The sequence below is a fragment of the Phascolarctos cinereus genome, unplaced genomic scaffold, assembly GCF_003287225.1.
Source record: "Phascolarctos cinereus isolate Bilbo 61053 unplaced genomic scaffold, phaCin_HiC Scaffold_7;HRSCAF=346, whole genome shotgun sequence".
Taxonomy (NCBI): Eukaryota; Metazoa; Chordata; class Mammalia; order Diprotodontia; family Phascolarctidae; genus Phascolarctos; species Phascolarctos cinereus.
Window position 1 is genome coordinate 154,458,356 of NW_027556180.1, and position 15,595 is coordinate 154,473,950.

At 36.5% G+C, this 15,595-nt stretch overlaps 1 protein-coding gene across 1 annotated transcript in view; it reads right to left on the minus strand.

Moving 5' to 3' along the window:
• Positions 1-3,700: 3,700 nt before the first annotated feature.
• Positions 3,701-15,595, minus strand: part of FGF14 (fibroblast growth factor 14) — a 264,198-nt gene continuing 252,303 nt past the window's right edge. The window contains exons 4-5 of the mRNA XM_020964046.2: positions 13,909-14,107; positions 3,701-6,918 (exon numbers count right to left, since the gene is read on the minus strand). Of these exons, the coding sequence (XP_020819705.1) occupies positions 6,782-6,918; positions 13,909-14,107 (336 nt within the window). The 3' untranslated portion in view covers positions 3,701-6,781. The remainder of the gene's footprint in view (positions 6,919-13,908; positions 14,108-15,595) is intronic.

Consider the following 15,595-nt stretch of genomic DNA (forward strand, 5'->3'; position numbering starts at 1 on the left):
TTGTACTGTTTGTGAATATGTATGTATCTATTGATCATTAAAAAAAAAACCAAGGGAAATGACTTACATACTGCTAATTTTGGAGATATCTGATTAATAATTAGCATTTATATGGCACTTTAAGGATTGTAAAGTGCTTTGGAAATGGCCAAAGGGTACACATAGGTGGAGATGGATTTTCTCAATGTGTAAATTTCTTCTGATTAGTAAGTTAAGGCATTTAGAGGACTCTGACTAGATGTCTTTGTGGTTTCATGACATCATATGCCTTTGATGACCAGTATTTAGTTACTGAGAAAATAGAATCATTAGAAAATATAATTTGGAGATATATCATAATCCACTAGTATCAACCCCTCAAGCTTTGATAAGGGCAGGATACAGGACCATTACAGGTTGAATAACAACTACAAATATTTATATTAGCATGAACAAAAAAAAAAACCAACTTCTTGTCAATGATGAAATGGTGGTATGAAATTCCTATAAATTATAAAAATCTACAATTATTGGGATGTCCCTAATTTATTTACCATTAAATCTAATCATGCATATCAGTATTGCAACCTTTTAAAGTTTAAGGGCAAAAATGTTAATTTACATGTTCTGCTTAAATTACTTAAATTTGGCAAAGTAAATTTGTGGAATTGTAGTACAGTTTAGGGAAAGTTATTTTAATGTTTTGAAAGATGCCTGTTTAAGTTGTGAATTCCATCATGAGTACTACAGACATCTTAGAGTCATGAGCTGGGCTTTAGAAGTGATATCACCAAAGTTAAGAACCATCCCCAAAATGAACTGGGAGAGCTATTGCCAAAATCACCTGGTTTCTTAGGAGATCCGGAGATTAGGGGCTGATTTTTCTATTTGTTAGAAATGTGCCATAGTTTTCCTGTACATTGTTGTGTTTTTAAGTTCTCCATTGTTGGCCTGCAGTAGATTAATAGGACCTTTCCAGTTGTCTCCATATCCTTATATGAGTCAGCTGTGATAGAAGCTTTTTAAAAGGCAGGAAGTGAAGTCAGAATCCAAGGAAAGATTTATGCCTCCATTTTTTTTTCTCTTTTCTGTTTTGATGTCACACTTCCAAACAAACTTCAGTGAATATATTAACTGGTATTTTAATGAAAGTGGCAATGAGATGCAGCAGAAAGCAATGGACAGCATTGGCCTTATATTCAAGAAGACCTGAGTTGAAGTCCTTCATCTGCATATACTGGATCTGAGACCCCGGGTAAGTCATTTAATCTTTCAGTGCCCTAACTCATCTAAGACTATAAATTGTCAAGATTTTACCAATCTGTATTGCCATGCCAATGAAATTGTAGGTCTTGTCCATGTTCTATTTAATGGGAAATAGAAAAATATGAATAGCATTTGTATATTAACTATTGGTTCTAGAAATTATGAAACTTTCTTCACTGAACCCCATGTTAGTAATTCTCCAAGAGAGCATATTTTTTTCTTGTCAGGTAATATTAGGCATACTTAATTTTGTTTGTGATTCTTTATATTTCACTCTATTCCATTGTAAAACTAAAAACAAATGCAGGCACATCTATATTGATATTTTTCCCTATGTCAAAATGTGTGTATGTGTGTGTATATCTATATAAAGATGAGTGTGTATATGTATATCTATATATATATATATAATACATACATGTACATATATGTATATACATATGTGTATATATACATAATTTCAGCTACTGGATTAACTATTTTAACTTTAAAGATCAGAACATGTTTTAACAAAGTAGAAAAGGGTTGTTTTTGTTTTGTTTTATCAGATACAATGTGAGTTTACTAAATTATAGAAAATAATACTGAAATTGGTTTATGTCATTAGGCATTATATAATTAACAAAGGTGGTTGAATAAGAATGAAAACTCATTATTTTTTAAATATCCTGTTTCATTCTTATGAAAAATGCTTATAAAAGGGAAAAAGTTATGTAAAGCAAATCACAGTGACAGAGGAGGACATGTGATCAGGTAGCGATGGCTTCAAGGAATATGAGCTTATGCATCACACAGTTTATAGATAGGGCACTGGTAGAAATGAAGGATCCTCATGCTTTTCTCAAAGCCAAATTCAGAGTGAGGCTAGGACTCTGGTTCCATGATGGGGAGAAGTAGTCCTACCATATAAGGTAAAAGCTGCTTCTGCCAATGGGCATGCAAAAGTGATATGAATGGGAAAAAAAAAAACAATTCAATTTCAGTGCTTATCTTCTGAAACAACAACAACAAAAACTGCTCTATGGTCAAGTCAGTTTAGAGGAAACATTATTAGTTCTATACAGCTAGGAAGGTATAAGGAAATATTACTTCCCTCCTTGCTAAAAACCCGAGTCCCCCAATCTTAGCTTTTCGTTTGTCTGCTTTTCCGGAAAATGTTGAACATTTATCCCTAGACGTTATTTTCATAGCATATAGATTCTCACTAAAGCATATTTACTAAAGGTACTGTTTACCCATGCCCCTTACTGAGTGTTCCTCCTCCTTCCTGGGAAGGCATTTGTTGAGAAATCTAAACGGCATGTATTAGTTTGGGGGAGAAATTCAATGGAGTGTGTCTGTGACTGCAAAGTGGAACAAAGAGTTTGTTACACTTAAAAAAAATTAAATCCCAACACTAGTATTAGTCATGATGAAAAATACCATGTATTAGGGATTTAGAAATGAATTAAGCAACTGCGACAATGTGCTCAAGGGGGGTTTTATAGGGAAACACAATAACCTTATTTTGTCTTTCATTTCAACTGTGTTTGGCCCGTCACTTGACTAGTAAACATCGGAAGAAGGCCTGGGGGGGACTTGACTGTACATACCACTGCATTTGGGAGGTCTTCTTTCATTCTTCTCAAAATGATGGCTCTCTTATTGCTTTAAAGTTGGCATAATGTAGTAATAGAATTCCTAGGGGCTATCAGACAAAAAGTCATTTAGATGATAAATGGAACAAGTATTTCCATACAAATGATATTTCCTATTTTGGCCAGGCACGCTTTTCCAAAAGGGAACTACGAGGATGAGTGGGGAGGTGTTTAATTTGGTTTCAGGAACAAACAGAGCTGCTAGTCAGTTTCAGAGAATTTTCCGGTTGAAAGTGACCACAGAGGACGTCTAGCCCAACCCTATCTGAACATTCATCCTTAGCCTGAGGTTGAAGAATGCATCCATGTTGGTTCCCCTTATCTTCACTGTATAACTCAGCCCTGGACTCAGTTTTGTAAAATGTGAGAAATTCAAATCAGAAAACTTACATTTCCCCCTTCTTCTCTTCATTGATGTTTGACCCGAAAAGAAATTCCATACAGGTGTTCAAGAGATATTTAACAATGGACAAACCGGGGGGATGTTCTGAATAGCGGGAGCAGCGCTCCTGTTCAGCTTCTGTCTGCTGAAAGGTGGACTGATTGTATCACATCTCTGCAAATGCTGCCGGCTTCTACTGTAGCCAAAAACTGTTTAAAAACCAATCTGGTTGGAAAACAAAGCTAGTGCTTGGAATATTTATGGGATGAGCATTATGGGAGCAGGGGGTTATTGATAATAGTCTCTCAGTGGGGAACTGTAGAAAGCAAATAGGAAACCAACAGAAATCAAAGCTCTCACAAGACATACATGCCAAAGGGATGGGCAACTGTAGAAACTTGGTGGATATGTACATCGAAGTACAAGACACACAATCTGTAAGTACAAATCGATTCCATCAGATTTACTATACAGTACTGCAGCAGTAACATTTTTCACTTAATAACAGCAAACTTAATTTGGGGAAACAGAATGGTGAAATCTTATCCTGAAAAACAGCAATAGAGGTATTATCATGGAGCTAAAATTTTCTTTGGCATGGCAAAGGGGAAAATTGAGTTTACCAACCTATTTACATGACATGTCTCTATATTTGTGGGTGGTGCAACATCATTTTTGCACATTCTATTTCTTACATAAAGTTGTTTGATGTTTTTCAATATGCCTTTGTATAAATATTTTATTCAATATGTTGCATCTGTGTATACAACAAAGGATAATAAACACAGAAACTGTACAATGCAGACAAACTCTTTGCATATATGTATGTAAATTTAGTAATACATACCAACAGTTCTTGATACACAGGGCCTACTACATGCAGTTCACCATTGCCGTCCTTCTCCCATGCAACAGATGAGACCAGACACAAAATTAAAGGCCTAACCAAAGCACAAATAACAAAGACCCCTCTGTTCTATGTTGAAACATATTTTAGAAGAAACTGTTCTAAGACATCCATTCATAGGAATAAACACCCTTACAGACAACCCATAGAAACAAACAGACAAACTAAAAGCAAAGGTGTTACAATTACAGGACATTCTAGTCATTTACAAATTCAGCTTTAATTTTAACCAGTCAAAGGGATTTGCAGAGAAAGAAGGACCCAGCAAGTAGAGTTTAATATCGAAAACAATGGGTATGTTCATGGGAATGGGGGAGGGAGAGTAGGGATTTGAGTATATGGTACTTAGCAGCCCCATCTCTTTAAACTTCCGAGTTTCACTGTGCTTACTGTCTTGTAGCACTGAAGGAGACCATGCTTTTCCCTCCCCACCATGTTACAGGAGAATGAACTTCACAAAATGTTTCTTCACCTTCCAAAGTTACAGTCAAATTGGCTTACCCAGCATTTAAAATGGAATTAAGAGAAATTAAGAAGAGGTAAAAGAACCACTTTGTCTATTTAGCATCATCCATGATACTCTACTCATACATTGTACTAACTTTTATTTATTAAAACTGAATCCAATATGAAAATTTCAGAAGCATAAACAGTTCATTTATATCAAATCATTAATCAGCTAAGCAGACCAAAAGTATTAAATAACAAGTAAGGGCTCTTATGATGCTTAGTGTGAAGCAATGACCAAAGAATTCCCCAGTAAATACATTGCAGATGGGAGAAACAGTGATCATGTCATCCTTCTCCTTAAATATACTGACAAGAGGCCAGGACACTGATCCCACATAGTTTTCCAGGACTGAGGTACAGATTGGTCATAATTACTTCTTCTGAGAATCAAAATTTAGTTTTCCTAAAGCATACACAATTTTCACTATCTATTAAATCTTTGACAAGATAAACACTAAGTATTTTGAAAATTTTCACCTTTAATAGCTGACATTTTGTATGGCATTGTTATCCCTTAGCCAACTGCTATAGCCTGTGTCTTATGTTGGCTACACTGAGTTCAATGAACAGCCCTACGAGTCATCAACAGTAGTCTGCCCCACTCCCTCAAAAAGAAAAGAAAGAAAGAAAGAAAAAGAAAAAAAAAGATGAAGTTAAAAGCTGATCTTCTAATGAGCTTGTTTTCCTTTGTTTTTATTTTTGTTTTTGTTTTTTTCATCTATAGCAATTCAACAGACTGTATTCTGAGATCAAGGCAAGGCACCTGTAACCAAGCCATTTGTGGGCGTGCCCCAAAGAGCTGGGTTAGAGGTATGTACTGGTGAAATACACAGTACTGGACTCGGCATGCTGAGCTAAAAAAAATACTTTTTTTTTCCCCTAATATGTCCAGTTTAAAAACTTGTCGTTAAACACCAAAAATATTAAAGTCTAATTTATAACTAACCTTTGCATTGCTGCTTCAGAAAATAACACAACAGCCGCCTTGCCCATGCTCTGCTGAGTATGAGTGGAACGCAGCCAAAAATTGGGATGGTATTAAGTTCAGTTCATTAAAAACTGGATTTGAAATGGATTTAGGTAGCGCAATTCTTGTTAGTCGTAATTATTGTTTTTCAAATAATGAAGATTAGTAGATGAAAAATGAGCCTTAATTCAGGCCTACAAGGCCTACAGAGTTCTTTGGACCCACTTTCTCAAAAACCAGTGGGTCTTGCTCGCTGGGCAAGGCAAATGTTACCATTACCAGTAAGCTTGTGATATGTATAAAACACACACACACACACAGAAAGAAACTATAGGGGGATGTCAAACACTTATCTTAGCTTTCCACTGGTCATGTTTGACACGTTTCTCTCCCCAGTTATGCTGACCTCAGGAGCACGATATCTGATATTAGAGCATATTCATAATTTAATCAATAGTGTAAGTCAATGACAACAACCTTATTCTTTATAGATGCAATTTATAATTATAGGTTTAGAAAGTTCCTGATTCCCTGATTGCTTTCCAAACTCAGCTACCTGTAACATTTAAGTTTTAGAGAAAACACAATCCCTGCAAAAGATCACAGACAGTGGAGCGAGCAGCCTTGTAAAAAAAAAAAGGGGGGGGAAGGAAGAGAAATCCATAATAGCACAGGGTTACAGCGTCTAACTAGAAAGTACTCAATATTATTGGTGTGCTACAAAATTGAACTTAAACACATGAATTTTGCTGAAACTGGACTCAGAAAGGGATTATGGGTAACTGTCAGCAGGCAAGGTATCAAGTGTATCAAGTGAAGTATGTCATTCACATGAAGTGTCACAGTCACAGAAAAGATATTAAAAAGGCATTCCATATCTGGTAGGGCATTCCATGGTCTGAGTTTAGCTGGTTATCCAGGTGTCCTCTTGGAATGGGGAGAGCAAGGGAAGGGAAGAGGGTGCAACACGTTGAGCTTTATCCATTTGCAACAAGTTTGTTGGGAAGCAGCAAAGAGCAAGCCTTCACTTGCTTCTAGCTGCTCCATAGATCCCAGAGCCCAAATGTCTGGCAAGGAGAAAGAGCTCAACTTTGCTCAGGATGCGTTAAGTCACAACACCTGTGAGGATCTGGCTATGTGGTCTTACTCTTGTTCACTGGTTTGCCTCCATTCATTATTGCAGACGCACTTGTGCTTTTACTTGGAGTCACCCCGGCTTTTGGCACTGTTTCTCCAACATCGTGCAAAGATGGTTCTCTGTACATGGCAACTAGTGTTTAAAAGAAAGAAAGACAAAAAGGAAGTTCATTGGCTCAGATAAGCAGCAGTAAGGGGCAAGTAAATAAACATTTTCTCCCTTTCTAGTTGCATGGATCATGGGTCTTCAAACTGGATAAATCCTTAGAGGTCATCTAGTGTGACCCCCTTCATTTTTGGAGGAAGAAACTGAGGCCCAAAGATAAGGAATGACTTTTTCAAGGTCATACAAGTAGCAAGTAAGAGAGCCAGCTTTTTCTTTTCTTTTCTTTTTTTTTTATCTCAAGTTCCCCGATTTCAAAGCCAACATGGGCTCTACTCCACCAGCTGCCTGAAACATTTTATAGATAATTTTTGAATATTAAAAGTCATGGAAACTGGGCTAGCACCAGGTGTCCTATCTCAATCTTTTATTTCCCCCATACCAGGGGGCTCTTCTTTGAAAAGTAATGTCTACTTAAAGTTACATCTGTATACCCTGAGGCTACCATCTAAGGTTCTTTCCATCTATATCTCTGAGAAACATACAGACAGTAGAGACTTTCTTTTTGTGGAGATTTCTAGGTGCCAACCATTCATTATTATTCTTTTTCTTTCAAGTGTTTCAAGGCCATCACATTAACAATAGTGTGAAAAATCAGGGTAATCCAATATTATAAAGAAGGAATCTGACCTTAATTATGCCAAAGCTTTCCAGTGAACATCTCTTAGTTTAAAATTTCTCCCTCTTCCCCCCGCCCTTGTTAATCATACTTGAACCAATTTTTAGCACCTGCATGGCATTTATTGTCATTCCTCACATGCTTTTAAAAAAGCAATTTTTTTTTTCTTTCTTTCTTTTTGTTTTCTTTTGTTTTGTTTTGTTTCATCCTGTACAAAGCAGAAAGCACAGTGTGAAAAGAAAGTGAGCGGGAAGCTGACATTTGACTCAGCTCTGAGAAATGTTCGGAATGAGCCTGGTGATGATGTACTTAATCACAATAGATGGAACAGTATCTGCCTCTTAGGAAGACATTCCAGGAAATACTAGGAAGGCACATTTCACAGTGACCAGTGGGTGGAAGAACAATGAAATACTAGAAATAATCTGCCAGCAGAAATCCAAGTGAATCAGAGCTAGCCCAACGGGGCTTCTTGGGCTTTTGTAGGAATCTTTTGTAGAAAGTACAGACCCATTCAGTTAGGAAGCTGGAGCATTAAAGCTGCCTGGCTAACGGATGTGGCAGAAATCTCCCTTTCTACTGCACTGAACCAGGTAATATTTCAACCGAGATACAAATTTTACAACATTTATGAAGATCAAAGCTGTGTTAACAGAGATGTCCTCACACAGTGGTTTAAGAGGGACTTTGTGCTGCTGAATGAAGCTGGAATCCCTCCCTCCCTTGACTAATTATAGTGGGAGACAGAAGCATCAAAGGACTGATTTTGGTTTCCTATGCGGAGAAGTTGTAGAAGAGATATGAAGAACTTTAACATCTTTAACTAAGCAAGTACTTAACTCCTCTTTAATACTTCCAATAACATATTTTAAATCTTGTCCTTAGCTTTGGAAGTTTGAATTTAGTTGACCTTTCCCCAGTACCCATATGTGGCAGGCGATGTTTGCTATTACAGCCCTTGCACATAATTGCTTGCAGAGTACTTCTGTTTTCTAATTATTGGAAAATATGATAAATGTTGGTGAACTCCTCCTGATGCACCTGTTTATTAAGGGTATTGGAGTAACTGAATTAAATCCCAGGAAACTACAAAGTTCAGTAATGAGAAAAACTAAGTGGATGAAGAATGTGTCTTACACAGATGATGATACGCATTTGAGTAATTTAGAAGTGCACATCTGTCAATGCACAGATCTGACACCAGTACTACAGATGGACCGAGAATGAAGTAAGAGAAAGAATTCCAATACTTTCAATAACACTTAGGCTTCTCCCTGAAAAAAAAAATTGGTTTTGTGAAACCTATTGTCTTCTGATGATGTTATATGGCTATGGATCATGGATCCTATAAGGATGATTTCTGGAAAGACATGGGAATAGGACAAAAAATATGGGTGGATTATTATCTCTACTGCAGGAAAGGAGAAAATACATGATATGAAATCTAGGTCCAGTGAAGTATGGGTATAGATTATATTTTTAGAAGTCTCTTTGAGTAGAATACTGGCATCCCACCATCAAAATCTGACTTAAGAAAAGTGAAAAAGTTAACTTGTTTCCCCATTCTGCCTCTCTCATGAACTTCCCTGTCTCCTCATTCCATTTTGTTTATCTCTCACATTGAGGAAAGAGTTATCTTTTCTCTGATCTATCCTGGGTAAGAGATGTTCTTATCTGCTTGGATTTCAAAGAGCTTCAGAAATAAGACAAAATAAATGAAAGGAATTGAGACATTAACAATTCTCCAATTAAGCAGATCATAAGATCTTAATCACTGAGAGAAAACATAAGAGGCAACAACAAAATAGTGTCATTAATGAAAGCCCAGTGTTTTGTGAGTGTCTGGAATTGCCTTTCCTGGTGGGTAATACACAGCATATGCAGTATCCCTCCACCAGGTTTCAATTCAACACATGGAAACACGATGAATCTGGAGACCTGGTGAATCTTGTTTCAACCATGCTAGTTCCCCTCATTACTATGAGGAGTCTTTTACCTCCACTCCCCCCCTTATTATGCTGGAGCCAGTTTTTGATGCCTACACGCTCACATATAATCTGATGTTTCCCTTTCAGGATACTGTGTGATGATAAAAAGTCTTTTAATTCGTTGCTCAGTTGGGCCCAAGTGTGCATACAAAAGGTTCAAATCGATATTCTTTTGCTTTTCTTCCCTAGAAATTTTCAAGGTAGGAGGACTATTTCCAGCTACTAAATGGAGATGAGGTACAGCTTTATTTCCCACTTAGCCACCATGTATAGTTCTTCTGTTGCTGTTGAGTTTCTTTTGCTCATCTTAGGTGAATAAGTATTCTGAGATAAGGGTTCCCAGGTGAGTACTGAGACCAGAAACTCTATCAAAGCCATCCAAGATTCCATTGATAGCTCAAACCCACACTTGGTAGCAGCAGCGGTCTGTTAAGAGTTCAGCTTAGTAGCAAAGAGGTCTAAGCAATGGAATGACCCACCAAACAAGCCACTATGTCCTCGATGGAGCCAGGCCAGCTGAGCAAAGGGGCTACTTGCCCATCTTTGATGGTACTCTCTGAAGTGAATATAGTAAGAAATCCTTGAAAGCCAGGTATCTAGGGTCTAAGAGATAGGTTGGCCCCACACATTCTTAATATATGTGCCTCACCACCTTTGTTCTTCAAGCTTAATCCTATTCTTCCCAAGGTACCTTGTGAGTATGCATAAGGGGAGTGCACCTTTTGATTTGGGGAGAATTGTTTTGTAGCTAGAGTCCATGCTATACATTTTTAAAGTAAATGCCCTGTTGTAGAAGTGAATTGATTCAGTCAATAGAGCACAGGCCCTGAAGTCAGGAGGACCTAAGTTCAAATCTGGTCTCAGACCAGACACTTACTAGCTATGTGACCCTGGGCAAGTCACTTAACCCCAATTGCCTCGCAAAAAAAAAAGAGAGAGAGAGAGAGAGAAGTGCATTGATGTCAACTGGTTCCTTTTGGGGGAGCATATCAGATGAGGCCTAAGAGTGACAGTATTAGAAGTGGTTACACCTTTGGGTAACCTTTTGCATTCTGAAAGAGAAGTAGTCATTCTCCCTCTAGGGACCCAGCCTATTACTGTGAGGGGGGAATGTGACAGTGAGCCTGGTGCTACAAACAAGTATTTAACTATCATAGGTACATTTTTGAAATCAAGATTTCAGTAACTTGAAACTGAAATTTCTGATGTATCTTTGTGAAACTGAGAATTGACTCATCATTGCATGTCAAATTCTTCTGCACAAGCATTTTGTACTGAAAAAATATGTAATATAGATTTATAGGTAGGAGACACCCAACATAAATATAAAGAGCACCTGGCTTCCCTTGATGAGTTCAAGTCACTGAAAAAATATGGCAGGTGTGATTGCTGAGCCACCATTAGCCATCTTTCAAAAATCAGGAAAAAAGAGAAAGGAAACATAGAATTTGAGGACAAGATCCCTAGATTTGAAAGAAAAAAGAAAGAAAATTAAACCTGCAAAGTCTAGATAAATGGTTTCAAACTCAGATACACCCTTCCTTCCACGTAGTGACTTAGAAAAGCACAAATTAATATTATCTATATTGTACTGTTTTAAAATTTTCATTCGTTAAATTTTTCCCAATTACATTTTAATTTGGTTCTAGCCACACTTAGTTTGTATACCACAAGTTTGATACTCATGCTCTGGACCAATGAGTTTGGTTTCAATTCCTGACAGAATTCTAAAATTATTATAGTGATGGTAAGAGAACATGTAGGAAAGGAAGTAATGTTATAAATATAACTTATCTGGAATTTTAGCAAATAATTTGACCCAAAATAACCTCTAATGGTCTATTTATATAGAAAAGATCAATAAATGTGAGCTAAAGGCCAGCATAATTTGATGGATTCTATTTTTCATGAATTGTAATTAAAATTGGTGTTTTCAAAAGTTGTGACCTACAGAAAACTAAGTAGCTGTGTTAAATATTATTTTTGAAAATTACTTTAGTTTTTCAGCCTTTTACACTTTAATATGTTGTATTTTTTTAATGGAAAACAGAAGTTTGCTTTGGTGCAACCATTTTATATACTATAAGAGAAACTAGTACATCGTTAGGATCTTTTGTTTTAAATGGCTAGGTTATGCCTTAAAACTGAAGGAAATATGCATAATAAATATTTCTAATTTCTGAATACAAGTCAGTAGAACTGATATTTTGTAAGCTTTTCAGGATCTTAGTTTTTAAGTACTACATTAAAAATTTTTTAAATGAGTATGTTTGAGGTTGCCAAATGGGAGACTTAAAATAACAAAAATCATTGTCTCAAAGGAAAAAAAAAAGAACTCAGTGGCGAGACCTGCATTTAATGGTTTAGTGCCATCTTGAATGGTATTAAGCAGTATATCCCAGGGATTTATGCTGTTTGACATTTTTCTCAATGCTTGGTATGAATACATAAATGGCAAATTCATCAAATTTGTAGTTGATGCAAATCTGGGAGAGACGACTAATATAGTAGATGATAGTATTCAAATATGTCTTGACAGTTTAGACTATTTGCTCAAAATACATTTACTGCTGATAAAGTTTTATACTTGCGTTAAAAAAATCACTCTTTTAAGTATAAGGTGGAAGAGGCAGGGCTAGAGTTAGTAAAGTTAGTTAGTAAAGTTAGACAAAATTCTGAGGGCTCTTGTAGATGGACTACAATTGCAAAATAAGCCAACAGTATGATATAGCAGCCAGGAAAACTGATGGTATTTTTAGTGCCAGTAAGAAAGACATTGTTCTACTGTACTCTGCTTTTCTCTGACTACATCTGGAGAACTGTGTTCATTCCAGGAACCACATTTTAGGAAGGATACTGATAGACTGAGAAGAGGGCAGCTAAGGTGATAGAGGCTTTCAAGATTAAATCATATGAGAATCAGTTTGAGGATATTTACCCTAAGGAACTGAAGAATTTAGAAGGGACAGAAAAACTGTCTTCAAGTATCTGAAGGACTTTCACTTGGACAAAATATTAGATTTCTTCTCTTTCGTCAGAATCAATGGGTGTAACTTTCAAAGACACAAATTCAGACTCAAAATAAGAAAAAAATTTCTAAATAATTAGACCTATCCAAAAGTGGAATAGGCTGCCTTGGAAAGCAGTGCCCTCATCCTCCACTGCTGGAGTCTTCAAGCAAAAGCTGGATGACCATTTGTCAAATAATTTGCTGAAGATCCTATTTTAATAGGCTGAAATTGATGGGCACTGATGTACACTCCCACTCTGAAAGTCTGCACTCCTAGAGATGGGCTTAAAATATAGAGAAAACTTCATAGGAAGGGACAGCTTTTCATTTAAGGAAAAAAAGCAAGGATAGAACGGCTTGTGCTGGTTTTTATAACATCTTTATCCTCATTCGACAGAGTTGATTTTCTGCATAAAAGAAACAAAAATCACTGGAACAGCCTTATGGATTTGAAATCCCTTAAAATCAAGTTTAACTTTGTAGTTCTCAAAACAAGTGCAACATGGAAAGAAGTAAATGGTACTTTTGATAGAACTGTCACTGAAAAAGGCATAAGTGTTTTTCTGATTAGTTAACAAGGCTCCTTTTTAGGACAGCTGTGCAGAGATATGATCAAAGACAATGTGTGATGTTCAACATGACAAATGACAAACAACCTCTGCAAAATAATCTGAGCAAGATAAGGCATTTTCACAATTTTGTATGAAGACTGGAAATGAACACATTTTGAAATTTATAATGTCACTTAGTTCCATAAGGTCAGGATGTGTTCCCTAATCTTTGTCATGTTCAAGAAAGAAACTGCTATTTTAATCTAGTTTAGCATCTCCATAAGCAGATAACAACAATAAAAACTGTCTTCTTCTTGGTATGTAGAATTTCCAAAGGCCCTTTTATAATGTAGGCTTTTAAATTTATAATGTATATTTATTTTTGAAAATCACCAAGCCATTGTTTCAGTGGAATAAATTTTGGCAATGAGAGATGGAGAATATTTTTGGGTTAATGGAATACTGAAAATAAATATAGTACATAGTATGTTGACTACTAATACAATAAGCAAAATCGTATTTTGGCCCCACCAATAAGGGTTTTATGGTTTGAGTTTTATGTTTGTTTGCATAAATTCTATAGAGTTAATTCTGCAAAGAGCCACAGAACATATGAACTACTGATATGTAGGTCTTGAACCCCTCCTTTTATCAGAGAATGGAGTAAAACATCAAATCCAGATAGTATGGGAAGAGGAGGAACTAAAATTTATACCACAGATACCTCAGTTAACTACTTTTAAAATCATTTCAATCCAAATATGAAAGTAATGATACAAATGTGAAACTTACCTTCCAATGGCTTGGGTAGAAAATGAGCTGCTGGTTTTGTTTTCTTCACTCTGTTTCCCTTCATGACTTGTCCTTCCTTATTAAGACCCAAGAACCAGGCCCTACCAGATTCCTGTTGTCTGTACAGCATGGATGAGTAGATTACATAATAGTTTTCAAAAACAGATTCTTTAAACTTGCATTCAGGGGTAAAAAGTTCCTGTAGGGAGGAGGAAAAAGAGGAAAAAAGTTATAGCAAGGAATTGAGTGTATGTTTCTTTTTTGTTATTGTTTTTGTTTGTTTGGTTAGTTTTTGAGAACAGAAAAGGTCCCAGGCTGCTTTGGTTCTAGAGATTGGAGCAGAACACCTCCTCTTCCTGGACATTGGATAGCCTGAGATTGCTTAACTGGAGAGCGAATAAGAAGAATATGTAGATAGAGAAGCATAAGATATAGAGATAAAGTTTAGGGGTTTTACAATTTAAAAATAATTATGAGTAAGAGAGAGAAATATATCAAATAGCATTAGAACTTATACAATAAAGGAAAACCAATGAAGAACCCCTTTTATTCATCAAAGATTCTTATTATCTCCACCCAATGAATTAAACACAAAGAAAGAAGCATTTGCATCCTCTCTAGGAGCATTACATGGGAAATATTTTTGATAGGATTATATTTGTATTCTTCTCAGTCAATAAATATTAAGTGCCTACTGTGTGCCAAGCACTGAGTTGAGTGCTGGGAATACAAAAAGAAGCAAAGACAATCCCTACACTCAAGGAGTTTATAGTCTAAAGAAGGAGACAGTATGCAAACAAATATGTAAAAATTAAGCTCTACAAGACAAACAGGAAATAATTAACAGAGGGAAGACATTAGAATTAAGAGGGATTGGGAAAGCTTCCTATAAAAGGTGGGGATTTTCTCTTCAAAGTTTTACTTTCGTAATTCTTTATGGGATAGATAAATGGAGGAACTGCTTCATCCTGGAAGGTCACCTCATCCTTAGAAATATCTCTTTAGTACCCTCTGCCCTTGGATATAATCTCTTAGTTTATAGGGTAGATGGAAGACACAGAGTTCTTTCCAGAACCTCCAATGAAGGAGGCTGCCCAGAACAGTCATCTTTCCATTTCCCACCAGTTTGCACACCTCTGAACTTGCCAGGTACCTTCTCTCTATCCCCCCTCCCTATTTCGTTTCTTTTTGTGTTGCCTTCCCCAATTAGAATGTAAGCTTATCAAGGGAAGGACTTTCTTTGTTTGTATTTGCAGCACTTAGCACTGGTAGTGAGTAGGTAATAATTACTTGTTGACTGACTAGAGGTGAAAGAATTACAAGATCTCCGTAGAGCTGGAAAGAAGAACAGAGATAATGTAGTTCAGCTTCTTCATTTTATAGATGAGGAAACTGAGGTTCAGAGTTTCAACCGTGTGCTGAAGGTAATCAGAGTCAGAGGCAGGATTTGTATCTCTCTCTGAGTCAACATGATGAAAAGCCCAGAGAGCTGACCTTGGAGTTAGGAAGACCTGGGTTTCTGCCTCTGGAACACACTTGATACATGACATTGGGCAAGTGATAACTTCTCCAAGCCTCAAGCAACTTTCTAACATTATAAATTATAAAGATGTTGACCTGAACAGGACAAGGACATTCTTCAACTAGAGCTTCCTATACTAGAGTATGAGGAATCTTGGGATTAATC